Consider the following 13,751-nt stretch of genomic DNA (forward strand, 5'->3'; position numbering starts at 1 on the left):
TGGATTCAAAGTCTCTTCCCTGATCTGAATGAAGAATTCTTGGTACCCCAAATCTTGAAAAGAATTGGGTAAACAATGCATCAGCAGTGGTGTCCGCTCGCTGATTTGGTAAAGCAAAACATTCTATCCATTTAGAAAAATAGTTCGACAGAACCAAAATGTGTTCGTTTCCATTTTCTGTCACTGACAATGAACCTAGAAAATCAATGGCAATCCTCTCCATAGGAGCTCCAGATATAAATTGTTTCAAATCTCCCTGTCTTCTTCCGTAAAGCATCTTTGTCGAAGCACAAGACTCCACAATGTCCCTTTTGAAACCGGGCCAATAAAATCTGCGCCTTATACTCTTGAAAGTTCGATTAAGACAAAGATGACCAGCAGTGCGCAAAGAATGGAGCTTATGGAACAAATCCTGCCTCAAATTTGATGGAATAATCAAAGTCCATTATCTACAAAAATCAAATTCCATTGCAAAATTAAACGTTTGGTCACTGTTGATTCAGGCATGTATTCTTGAATGTCAGGTTTCCGAGCTGTAAATTCTTTCCATTTCAAAACAGCAGAAATATCCGGATCTTCACTTTGCCAAGATTTAATTTGCTCATCTGTGTATGCATCTAGCCCAGTGGTTCCTAACCGGCGCCTGGAGCTTATAGTTGCAGTGATCTTTGAATATGACATATTAATTCTAATGTTAATTTTTCCCTACGTATGCAAATGAAAACGTATATAGAAAAAAAATACTCAACATTATAAGCTCCACATCCTCCTGAGTATCATTATTTCTGTCATCAAGAATATACCTAAACAATAAAAAAAACTTTATGTCTCAAAACAAGGTTTGGCCCTGATTCTGCCAGACTATAAGTAAAGAGATGCTATCTTTACACGGTAGCCTATACCTCAAATGTGTCACATTCACGAATTTTCCAGGCATGAAATATTAGATGAAACAAGAAGAACAGAAGATGTCGCAGATCACATAACATTTCAGTGGATAACTTACAGCAAATGGCATTCCGCCCAAAACAAGACAAATCATAATGATTATGTTCAGAATAGTGATGAAGTGTCCTGATATTTTTGATATCTGAAGAATCATCAAGAAAGCTTAGTGGTCGGTGAAAGCGTATGACCCCAACGATGCCGGTGACCTGTTTGTAAAATGTGGTATCAGATCAGACTGTACGTAATGCGATGCTGCACATAATCATTGCAGCAAAGCACTCTTTATGTATTTACCGATCTTAATTTCGACATAGTGTCAAAACCACACGAAAGATTGGAGCAGTTTTGCCGACTTCGATGCGAATAGTTGAATGTTGATCAATCACGCCAGACTCAACTAACTCCGTAAGAACACCCCAAATCAACAAAGTGCTAAATAAAAAACGCATGCAAGCAGGTCAAAGAAATCCGTGAAGCATTATCCGTTTATTATTTATTTATATTATTATTTTAATGGTGCTTATAACTGGCTTAGTTTTGTGCACCAGGACTGTGATATTAAGCGTTTGGTGCTCAAATGCTTCGACCCGTTACGAGGACGTATTCTATAACAAATGTTATATATAATTCTGGGATTTGTTAGCAAATTGATAATATTCACGGGGCCTATATTCAGTTCTTTGCAATGATTAAGTAAAATTGATCTTGGGAAGTTATAACGGGGACAATTTAATATTAAATGTTCGACGGTTTCGTTTTCCGTGCAGGTGTCGCAAAATCCATTTTCGTGGAGTCCAATTTTATGAAGATGAAAGTTCAGACGACAGTGGCCTGTTTGTAGTCTGAACAATAGTATTTCATATCTTCTAGATAATTTGCAGGAATTATGTAATTTAATCGATGGGAAGAATAATTTGAAATGATGAGCTTTTTCTAGTGTGCGTTTAACAAGAGAGAAATGCTCAAATATATGGTACGTTAATCAGAGCGAAACAGTTTTTACCCTTGAAGCCACTGGTACCCTCAAAAAATTTCCGTAGCAAATATTTACAGATCAAACCGGACAGTCAGTGTTCCCGTGGATAGAATAATACAGCAAAATCTTGGACGAAATATCAGATTTCCTACGAAATTTAGAAATAAAAAATGTATTACCTTCTGAAAAAAAAATCCATTTTTAACAACTGAAAATTGCACAGGCATTTGGTCCAGCAATCGAAGAGAAAGGCGACTTTTTTAATAACTATGTCAAAGAACAACAAAAATACCAAAACGATCGTTATGTCCACTAACGTGTTCAATAATATACCGCAAGGTGAAGCCTTCTCACATTAATGCCTCACGAGGCTTACCTTCTCTGGTGAGAAAAATCGTCAAAACTTTTCCACCCCTATAATATTCATCACAATTACTTTATTATTACGATGCAAACCAGAAACTTTCAACTTGAAATATTCACAATTACTTTATTATAACGATGCAAACCAGAAACGTTCAACTTGAAATATTCTCTACCACCCACTGGGTTTTGGAATGTGTTGAAAAGTCAAAGTCTTAGGTACATCCTGAGAGGATTGTGGCAACAACGTCACGGAGGAAACTATTCTTGGAACTTATTTCGAATCAATTTTCTCTTCGCGGAAAAAAGCTGATTCATTCAGATGCTCGCTTAAACACATTTAGATAAGATGTAGTTTCTGAACACGATCTGGTAATTTTACGTTGCACTGTTCCGAAAACGCCAAATTATAGCCTTAAAAAGATGTATGAAAGTAGCGGAGTATATTATTTTTGTTGAGTATACATAAATTATGTATCAAAGTGTTGTTGCTGAGATATATGAATGATTTGGTGATAACATTTTTGCGTCCGCGTATATTTTCACCCGTAGAATTGCACCCAAAAGATAGCATCTTAGACATTTGCACCCATGGACATTCAAAAACACGGCAATTTGCAACCGTTGTCACTCGCGCACGTTGGTTCTTGTGTCGAGAACATTTGAACCAATAGTTATCAGCAAATATTAATTAAAGATATATATATAGGCTAATACAGAACTGAATCGTTTATCAATTCTATATGTATAAGCACGGTCATGGTGGGAAATTGCGTTGAAGATTGTTTGATAAAAGTTGGCAGTTAGTCACACTATATAAATACTTATCACGAATAAATGCTGTCAAGAGAAATGAGCTAGACATGAGAAAATGGCATTCGCGCCTTTCTTCATTCACAGACTGGCGCAAAAGATCGTATGGCAGCGGCCTTACGGGTGTTTGCAGATATCAACAAGCAAACTCACGCAGCTGCACTGTTGAGTGAAAATTTGTACGATTAGTAGTGCATACTTTTCAAATTGGTCACGATTTCAAGCCATACACTTGATAGAATTGAGCTAGGATTTAGGCATGAATATTCACGGAGACAGCAGCTACATTGTTCAAGGGCAGCTTGCGAGTAAAAGCTCGGTTTACATATGAAGGATATTTTAATCGATTTTATTTGTCGGGCTCGGAAAATTTATCATGTAAGTCACTCTTCACGAAGTTTCTGACTTTGAGCTCGTCCTGCCAAATTTTTCCCTACTTTAAGTGATATGTCCTGCCGTCGGTCATAAAATCCATCCCCAATTTTCAACATTTGAATTTTATTGATTAATTTATTTTACATTACAACTACATATAATTACCATAATATATTATTTAAAACTCATGACAGTTTATATTAAGTAATTTATACCCCATCTGTACACAAGTGCATAGAAAAACTGTTGAACACATACTTCAGTTAAACCAAATCCAAACCCTTTTTTAAAACGAAAATCTAAATAATCAGGACGAAGAGGGAATTACAGCAAAAAACAACTTGCAATAATATTTTGAATTTATAGAATCAAGTACATACTTTTATCTTACAAGTACGATATTCAAGCAGATATTGAACCACACAGAGAGATATAAGCCCAGACATTTGAAAGATCAGCTAGCTGCTAGAGGATGTACCAACAGGTGATTAAACAAACCAAAACATGGTTGAGGAGAGTCATCCATTCCCTTCACACTTTCTATGGTGGCACTCAATGGCTTGGAATCAGAGAAATATGAAAATGACAGTGACATAATAATGGTTTCCACAACGACACTACTGAATACTCAATTACTTATTAACTTTGCTCTGTGGATATTGGCAGTTTTTCAACCATGATGTTGAAGCTAACCTTTCATATAGTCACGAAATATATGCATATAATGTAGACACATTCAGGAGATTAGTGACACTGATTTCAGAAAAAAATTCACCAAGGATTACTCCATCGATAATATGGTGCTATTTTGACTTACCTTTTTATACCAAAATAAACATAGAAAAAACACAAAACTTAAGGTTTACATATCCATAATGTTAGTGGAGAAAATAATTTAACTTCCAAACAATACATAAAAATCCGCAACATACAACATTTTGGGCATGTTTATGAAGTATTGAGCAAATAATGATTTTTGAGTAAAACTGAATTTTGATAGTACAATGCAGAAACAGAGAGTACTAAACAAGGATTTGAAAACATGACACAGCTGCAAGATATTGTTGCTTTTCCAGAAAATATAGGCTCACAGTAAATAATAACCAAAAATGAATTTGAATGAATAATTAATTGTCAGTACATATATGCACTTTTTACGGATGGAAACAATTAATAAAAAATGCCAAACAAAACAAAAAAAAATTAGTCTGGTTTTTGAAATGTTAATGATATTATATATTATCTTCCAATTTGTTTTAAAAATCTCTTCCCACGCAAGATCAGACTCTCAATTAAAATGGAAAAAAAAAAATTGGGTCGCCTGAAATTTTTCTTGGGTCACTTGTTTTAAAAAAAAAAACTAAAAGTTACCGATTTTATTTTATATTAGTATTGAAATGTCAAGAGTAATTGTCACAGCACAAAAAAACTGGGCAGCATTTATTTTGCTTAAGTAAAGCCACACCTTGATTTCAAAAACTTGCTTATTGCATATAAGCACAGCTTTCTTAATTTGAGTTAACTTTTGGAAAAAAGAATTTTAAGTAAAAATGCTTGTTTTATTTTAGTCAGTGTATCTTGCGACCATAAAAACACTACATGCCGCCTAGTATTAAAGCATATACTTGGGTCGCGTGATTTTAGAGAATTTCTAAAAAAATTCGGGTCGCTTGAAAAAAAGGTTGGGAATCAGACCTCTTTCGTTATTATTCATAATTACAAAAATCTCAAATCCGGCAATGCGCTGCTAGGTATTTTGTCCACATATACGAGTAAAATTAAAATTATGAGCAAAATTATAATATGATACCATTTATTACGATTAAAAATATAAATATACAATAATATGGGTTTACAAAAAAATCCTGCAGTCGTCCTGAAAGAAGAGTGTCTACAAGAATAGTATGAACGGCCCACACATAAAACTGCTTATGAATGCCATAACCCAAGACCAGGTCATGAATGCCAACTCCTTATACTACAGTACCAGCCAATAAAAGCCAACTTTCACATCACATCAAGTACATCAGACCATTTTTATAGCTATTTTCCTTTATGATATTATCTGGTATATAATATTGATATTTGTTTGTTAGTTTCTGCTGAAGAGGAGACCTAATATTCACCCAATTCATTCACAAATGACAAGAGTATTAAATATTATATGCATCAAAAATCAGCTGGAAGCTGGGACTAGTTAAAGTCCAGGATCATTTCCAGAAAACATATTTCAACAATACCAAACCAAGTAGTGCCCAATACCAATAACATCTGGGCATATATTTTTACAAGACAAAAATTTAACAGAAAAATCAACGAAGTGAAAACAAGAATGTATAAAAAGGATGTACTATTCATATTAAATTATAGCTAAGGACCTCTTACCAATGTAACAACAACAAAAGTTATTATTTATTTTATGATCAAGAAAATCCCTCCAAATACAACATCAAAATATGAAACAATATTCCCATTGCTTTCAAGTTCCAATTGAGTAGAAGCAATGACCAACAGCTAGGTACATTGATACAGTAACACTATTCTACTGAATAAATCATGTATAGTACAATAAACCACTACAAAACAATCAAGCCTCCATTTGTTGTATGTTGGACACAAAAATGGAAGACCACCTCTCAGGTCATGGAATGAATTTTAAAGACATAACGAAAAAAGAACGAAATGTTTTTTATTCATTTCTGTACCCATTATTATATGTAAATATGGTTAGTAAATGAATTCTGAAAACAGGAAGATTTTTTTCCTCCAAATATATGCCAGATTATATCATTTAACGCCATGAAATGAAGTGCATAGAGAATCCTGATGACGTTTATAAGAAGATATTCGGATACCCAACATAACTTACAATGGAAAAAGAAATCACACTCGCTCCCATCAATCAATCATTCAAAAACACCCAAAACTATATAAAGTCGTCACTAAATGACGAGTTGTTTTGGAGGTAACTAATTTTGTTCGCCTACTTTACATCAAGTTGTATAAAGAGACTGAAACTTATGGGCAGGGGTATATTCACTTGGCTATCACAGACAGTCCCTGAACTCGTAATAAAACTAATATAAGAAAAACGGAATAAAACTATGGCCGAAGCCTATCCTGGTACGACATATACTGCAGGAGTACCCTACACTGAATATCGAAAGTAGAAGTTTCATGGCACAAATGAATGAAAATCTCATGTCATTTGGAAATCAGCAGTTTGCCTTATTGCTTAACCTGTGAGCACCTAATGACAATCAAAGAATTTGGATATTGGTACAGCGGAATATTTTGAGCATTCATTCAGAATTGAATTTTTATCAAATAGCCCATGCATATAAGTTGAGTAAAACTGTCAGCTGGCTTGTGAAACTTAAAAACCTTGAGAAACATATGATATTATATCTCCAATCCATTCCAAATAGAGATAGAAGTAAAAATACACCATAACTACAACTAAAGTTTGTTAGAACACCTAAAGTACTACAAGCGCAGCAAATTTTTTATGTCATAATAGTACATGCTATTATACAAAGAGAAGAATTTGCACTTATGCAAACCATGATCTTTTTGGTGCAAGAGACTCCCATTCAAAGACGGATTACCTATTCATAGCCCAATATAGAACGCTGGTGGAGACTTTCACAAATACAGACTACAAGAATACCAGTTTTCAAAATATCTTACTATATTAATGTAGGATGTAATGTAAAATTTTTTAAGAATTAGCGAACATACCAATTCTCTCTGGAAGCCTGGCATAAAAAATAAATTATTGAACAAAATTAAACGGTGGGATTTTCAACAATGTATCAAATGCTTTCAAGAATTAGAAAATAATGGAAATAAAAATATACGTAAAACAAAATCAGAAATCCCTAGCGGACTACTTCCTGGCAATGTTGACCTACTGTCTACTAGAGCAATAAAGCAGTGCAAAACATTTCAACCAAATATATAAAACAATTGCAACATGACTATGAGTTCAGAAAAACCCATAATCTTCAACACCATTAGAAGAAACCTTTCTTTCTGCACCAACCACGTAACCTTTTGCCTCTACAATTCCTCTACATCGTAATATGACAGAATATCTGTAATATACGAAGAAAGTATTTATTAATTAATGTACAATTATATGAGAATATAACCAATAAAAGTCCAACAAATAGAAGCAAGCCAGGGCTAAAGCATAACAGTACAGTACTAAGTAAGAGTTTTGACCTATTAAAAAAACGAGACCATAATTGGGTTTTGATGATGCTCATCTCCAAGTAGCTCTATTTAAAATAGAGCTGAGGTCATAAAACTTTCTTCAAATGCTTTGATACAAGTTTATCAAACCAAGCAAGTCTACCAGGTTTTATTTCTTGACTACACAGAAATGTATTGCGAAACACACTCCTTTTACTAGGAAAGATATGTTGCGAAACATACTATTCTGACTATGAAAAATATATTGCGAAATTTAATCCTGTTACTATGAAAAATATGTTGTAAAACATACCTTGCTACAAATGATGGTGTCCATTCATTTGCATTCATGTCTTGTATAGTGTCTTGCAACAAATTTTGGAAGGAGCGTGCGGTGAGAATTTCTAGTAAAACAATTAGATTCTTTAAAATAAAAGAGAATCGAGGACCAAATACTACCATGTAGGTTTTATTTTTAATGAGAATCTTTTTATCCTATTGAATTGTATTGATTACCAAACTAATTCAAATGAAATATAACACTGGCCAACTGAAATACATAAGCTGTTCTCAACTGTAATCGTAAGATGATGCCGCTAGTTATTCTCAATTTTGCATACAGAAATGTTGCGCAATAAGTCTAAAAGTAAATCACAAAAAATAAAAAAGTAACTTTACTCCATTGTAATATGAATAATCATTCAGTTAATAATTTGTCCGATCATACATTGACTGAATGGATGCTATCAGTAGGTGGTTCAAAAAAATATGTTTACCAGGTGCATCATTATGAGACAGAAGTTCGATGTCAAATTCTTTAGAAAATTCAATCAAATCTGCCGGTACGGTACAGCAATTAGTCATTCCAATTTGATCAATTGATGGCTTGATCTGGAAATCGATTACTGGTTAGATTGTAAGTTAACAAAGTCATCACGGAAAAAAATATTATTTATCATAGTTCATTGATTATAAATTTTGGTACATTTAACATTGCTTTGCATAGGTTACATTGAGAATTGCAAATAGGTGAGAACCAGGTGTGATCGATGTTTTTACCAAAACAACTTGTGATTTATGGGTCCCTATTGTCATTCATCCAACCTTGTTAACAATGGAATTTGGTTTTCTCTATATTTGAATTGAGAAAAAAATTTTTCTCCTTTTTAAACATACGGAATGAGGAAAAATTGTTTTGCACGAATGGTTGAAAAATCTTAGAAAGGTGATTGATATGGAGGCTGTCCATAAATTTTTAAAAAAAATTTTAAATTGCAAAGGGAATTTATCGATGTACCCATGTATTATTTTGGCCCTCACAGATGTATTAAATGAGGTAAATATACTAAACTATTACTGATTAAAAAACAAAAACCTGGTTAAGATATATTGAGAACTGACTTCATAACAAAATTGAAAATATGAAGGGACTTTATGGACACACTGTACATTTCATCATACAAAAATTTCACAAAATTTACAGAAATAAAATTAAACAAATAGGCTACTATGTGAAACCTTAATGAGCACAGCTTTATTAGTCAACTGTGACTGTGATGTAAAACAACACTATGGAATAGAAAAAAAAAATATTTCCCGTCATTCATGTACTTTTGTATCAATAATGGTTGAAGAGTAAGATTCTTTAATACTGATGCATAGCTCGAGGGAATAAATGATGCAATATTGCAATTGCATAAAACTGTTCAAACAATAGTACAATTTAGTCTCGAAACTCAAAATGTAATCAATATCAGGTATAATAGGTATTACATAGTTATAACAGTAATTCATTTCTAACAAAATCTACTTGAAAAATGGAATGTCATTTTTATCGATGCTTTTTTAAAATTTATATAATGCAAAAATGCCAGATTGACAGGTGCAAAAATACAAGTTTCCCAATTTGGTATAGTTTATGATTTAGTCAGATGAATCATTTATAATGCTATAATTCAGAATATGTTTGTTGAATTCAGATGGTAATAGAAATTTTTGTTTTGGAATTTACATAGCGGTAATTCACTTAATTCAAGTTTAGAATCACATAACATACATCATGACAGCAAGTTGTCAGCAACTTCGCATTTTAATTGAACAAACATAGATTAAATTATATATGATTTGTAAATATGCTATAAACAAGAAATACAGTTCATAGTATGAAATCATTAGAGGATATGATATTTTTTATATTTTGATAATCTATGTCTTACTTCCTGTTTTGAATTAATATCAACAAAGAGTTGATTTATCAGGTATTACAATATTCTACTGATACGACGGAAACCTATAATTAAGTTAAATTATTTAAAGAATTACATATTTGCTACTTATTATACAGCAGCTTACAAATTAGATGCTTTTTGATGCAATATGATATATCAATTGATACCCACTTGAAAGCAATCTGTGCGCTACCACAAAACTGCTTATTAAATTGATTGATTTAGTGGCATCGTGCCTTTGAACCTAACTCAACCTGAACAAGACTCTTGGGACATGAATATCAAAAATATTATAATTTTTTTTTAAGATAAAAAGTTTGAGGGTCAATTACATAACATAAAATGAATAGACTATGAAACATTTTTATGATTATATAAGAAATAAATCAAACCATTAAAAAAAATTTGAATTAAGATAATTCAAAAATGAAAAAATGAGGTAAAAGTGCTATACCATTATAGCTTGCTAATTTTGACCTTATTTATGTAAGATAAAATGTCACCAACAGGTAGAAGATTGCACAGAACTTGAAGATGACTTTCAACATCTTTCCACTTTGTTTACAAAACTATTGAATTGATTAGGACTTCCTCAATTTCGAGGATGATGCAAAGTTGCCTGCATTATATTTTTATCAGTTTATTTGGAAGCAGGTACCGGTATATCCAAATATTCTTTTGTTATAGCTTTTTTTCGCACTCGTTTTAAATAATCTAGATGAATCTTTTAGCGACATGCCAAATATTTTTATATGAAATCATGATTTTACTGATGATAAAACGGTATTTATTTGAGGATGTACATGACAAACTCTTACACAACAGCAAAAATATTTCTAAATCCAGATGCAATGTTTTCACAGGTAGTTGCACAAATAGTTGTACAAATAAATTGAGATATAAAACCTGGAATGAAAACTTCAGGATACATCAAGTAAAATCAAATAGGCTGGCTAGTCTACGGAATTTGTGGATAAACATTAAACACTTGTTGAAAAATAAGAAAAAAAACAAACTTGAATCATAGTGTAAAATCTTTTTTGAGCAGCATTTATTAATTTGATTACGATTTTGTTTTAAAAAGTTTTCTAATACTGAATATTTCATTTTGAGTTATTATGATGCTCATTCGTTACTGTTAAAATGACTTTAACTGTTCATTTTTCAACCAAGACATATAATTTTTTGTAAAGCAGTTTTCCTCACCCTTGACCATTGGTGAAGTTCTTCCAATCCCTGTTTGTCAAAATCAGTGACACCGATATGGCTGATTTTCCCAGTATCAACTAAGTGTTCAAGTTCCTTCCAAATAGGCTGAAATGTAGAAAAATGAAGTTGGGAAAAGTTGATTGAAATATTATCAACCAAATGAGAGTGATTAAATAAATGGTTATAAGATTTTGAATATCAATAAGGGAGCACCAGAAGTGTGTGTAGCAATATGGAGGTAACTAATTTTGTTCATTGTTCGCCTACTTTACATCAAGTTGCCTAAACGGGATGAAACCTATGGGCAGGGGTTAATTTCACTTGGATAACACAGACAGTTGCCGAACTTGTAATAGAAATAAAGTAGGGAAAATCGAAATAAAATTACAGCCTACAGAAGTACCCAAAAAAGTGCCATGTTTCAATATCTTCATCATACTATCTATCATTTTATTTGCATAACTTGGTAGTGTTAATAATTAATCAAATTATGAAGAAATTTGAAAACCTTGAATGGCTCATTTAAAAAAAAAGATCAGAAACAATATGATAAGATTCAAAAAGAATAGAATAAGGATGAATACAACATCTTTACCTATTGTTAACTTTTCATCAATGGAAGAATGCAAATTGAGAAAATTCAGAAAAGTAAACAGTAAAGGTAAACAAAGTTGGGGAGAAGTCTGTACCAAAACAAATATAGTCTTTATGGTCATATTAATATAGGTATGAGAGTGTGTTATGGTTATGATACTAGGACCCACCCTTCATGTTTGCTTTATATGACTAAGCTTTAATCAAATATTAGTATATTTTGACATTATGAAAGAAATATTTACTATAGTATGGTCAATGTTCAACTCAAATAATTTGAGCAAACTTCATTGGCAGCATACCTGGTATTGGGGAATTGTTCATATTATGCTGTAAATTAACATATTTTCCCAATTAGAATTGAAATTTGGTAGATTAGAAAAATGACCGTCCTTATCACATAGACATGTTTTGAAAGTTCAATTATATTTTTGACTCCCTAATCAACAGAAATGCAATACATGAATGGTACAATAGATGCATGATTAAGGACGTCAAGAATGCAAACAAAATCTGTAATCAAGAACAAAACTTGCAAAATTATCTTAGAGAATTTCGATACATAAAACGATTAGACAAGTTTCAGCTCAACCACAAAAAATATGAAATAAAATGGAAATAGAATGTGGCTGTGAAGTGTAGTCAACAGTTAAAAGGTTGCCTAGACAATGTAGTATGATATAATTATACCTTCACTTTATTGAATTCTGGCATCGTACTATTATTATTGTTAGTGACATCAGTTAATGGAGTCATTGGAAAGGATACGATTACTGAATCAATTGACGTCACATCCAATGATTGACATACTGAAACGAGAAATAAAAAACATTAAGATTACCAGAAAATATTTTACTTTTAAATAAAAACTTATCAATTGAGAAAGATACTTCACCTTGATCAATGGCTTGTCGAATTAGTTCAGGCTTCCACTGAGTCAAAAATATTTTTACTGAAAATTTCAATTTATCATGATCGTCTTTTTCAAATTTTTTCACAAGTGATCTGTTTGTTATATCAACCATGCCGAGGGGTTCCTGAGCGAAAACAAAAAATATTTTACATCATACTACAGTTAATAACAACTGTTAGTAATAACTGATTTTTGAACACAATTTGAAAATTGTGCAATGTATCTGAGAATTCAATCCTTCGCAGATGCCAACTGGTGAATCAGACAATGTAAATCTAGAAAATATAATAAACATATCTAACCTCAATACTCATTATATCAAGGCCAATAGAATTTGTCCATGCGTTGATTGTGCTTTCAACAGAATCGATGAGCTGTAAAAAGAGGAATATATATTTATAGTATAAAGGACTTATACCAAATGCATGTTTCCTACACTTTTGTTCAAGTGGTTTCAGATAGCTTGAAGGAGTTGAGAAAATGAATAAATATTTGGTCCTGACTTGCAGTTTCAATGCATTCCTACAAATAGGGTTAGAGATGACATATAAAAAGCAGAATTGATTTTAGGACAGCTAGACAAGATATATACTACCAATCATGTATACGTACGTATTCACTTCAATCTTCAAATCTGGTTTGCAATTACATCTTTATGTAAGTTCGATTACTTTTGACAATTTGTGTTGATGTTTGTGACCTTGACTATATCCACACAACACTGAACTTACCTCTTCTGAACTCTTTTTACCAACACCCTTCTTCAATGAAAACCAATTGATTATGTTTCCAGAATGGATTCGTAAATTGTTTGCATGGCCGACAACCATTCTAGCCATATCTTTGTTATCAGTTTCCATAATATTCATTGTTAAATTATTTTTTTTATTCGAATGAAGTTCTGTAACCAAATTATTCTGGTAAAATATAAACAAAATTAATTCATTTTATAATTTAGTCCGAATAGAAATATTTTCAACACATAAAATTTAACATTAATTGAGAGTAGATCTAGCAGATTTTTCTTCTGTTTTTACTTTCTTCAGTTTTTAGTCATCAGATAAATCGAAGTTTACACAAGTTGCAAGTGCTGATCTGCGATGTAAATGCAATTTACTTCTGTACTTACAGACTT

General features: G+C 32.1%; 1 protein-coding gene across 1 annotated transcript; it reads right to left on the bottom strand.

Annotated features, from left to right (window-relative positions):
• Nucleotides 1–3,581: 3,581 nt before the first annotated feature.
• On the bottom strand, nucleotides 3,582–13,534 carry LOC120344013 (glutamate--cysteine ligase regulatory subunit-like). Its single transcript, XM_039413088.2, has 8 exons — nucleotides 13,348–13,534; nucleotides 12,919–12,990; nucleotides 12,599–12,740; nucleotides 12,394–12,512; nucleotides 11,107–11,214; nucleotides 8,449–8,563; nucleotides 7,986–8,076; nucleotides 3,582–7,572 (listed from the first exon to the last, which is right to left on the bottom strand). Exons 1-8 carry the CDS (start codon nucleotides 13,483–13,485, stop codon nucleotides 7,464–7,466), a joined length of 894 nt encoding a protein of 297 aa, XP_039269022.1. The 5' UTR covers nucleotides 13,486–13,534; the 3' UTR covers nucleotides 3,582–7,463.
• Between the last annotated feature and the right edge of the window lie 217 nt (nucleotides 13,535–13,751).

This window comes from Styela clava, chromosome 5, assembly GCF_964204865.1.
Source record: "Styela clava chromosome 5, kaStyClav1.hap1.2, whole genome shotgun sequence".
Classification (NCBI taxonomy): Eukaryota; Metazoa; Chordata; class Ascidiacea; order Stolidobranchia; family Styelidae; genus Styela; species Styela clava.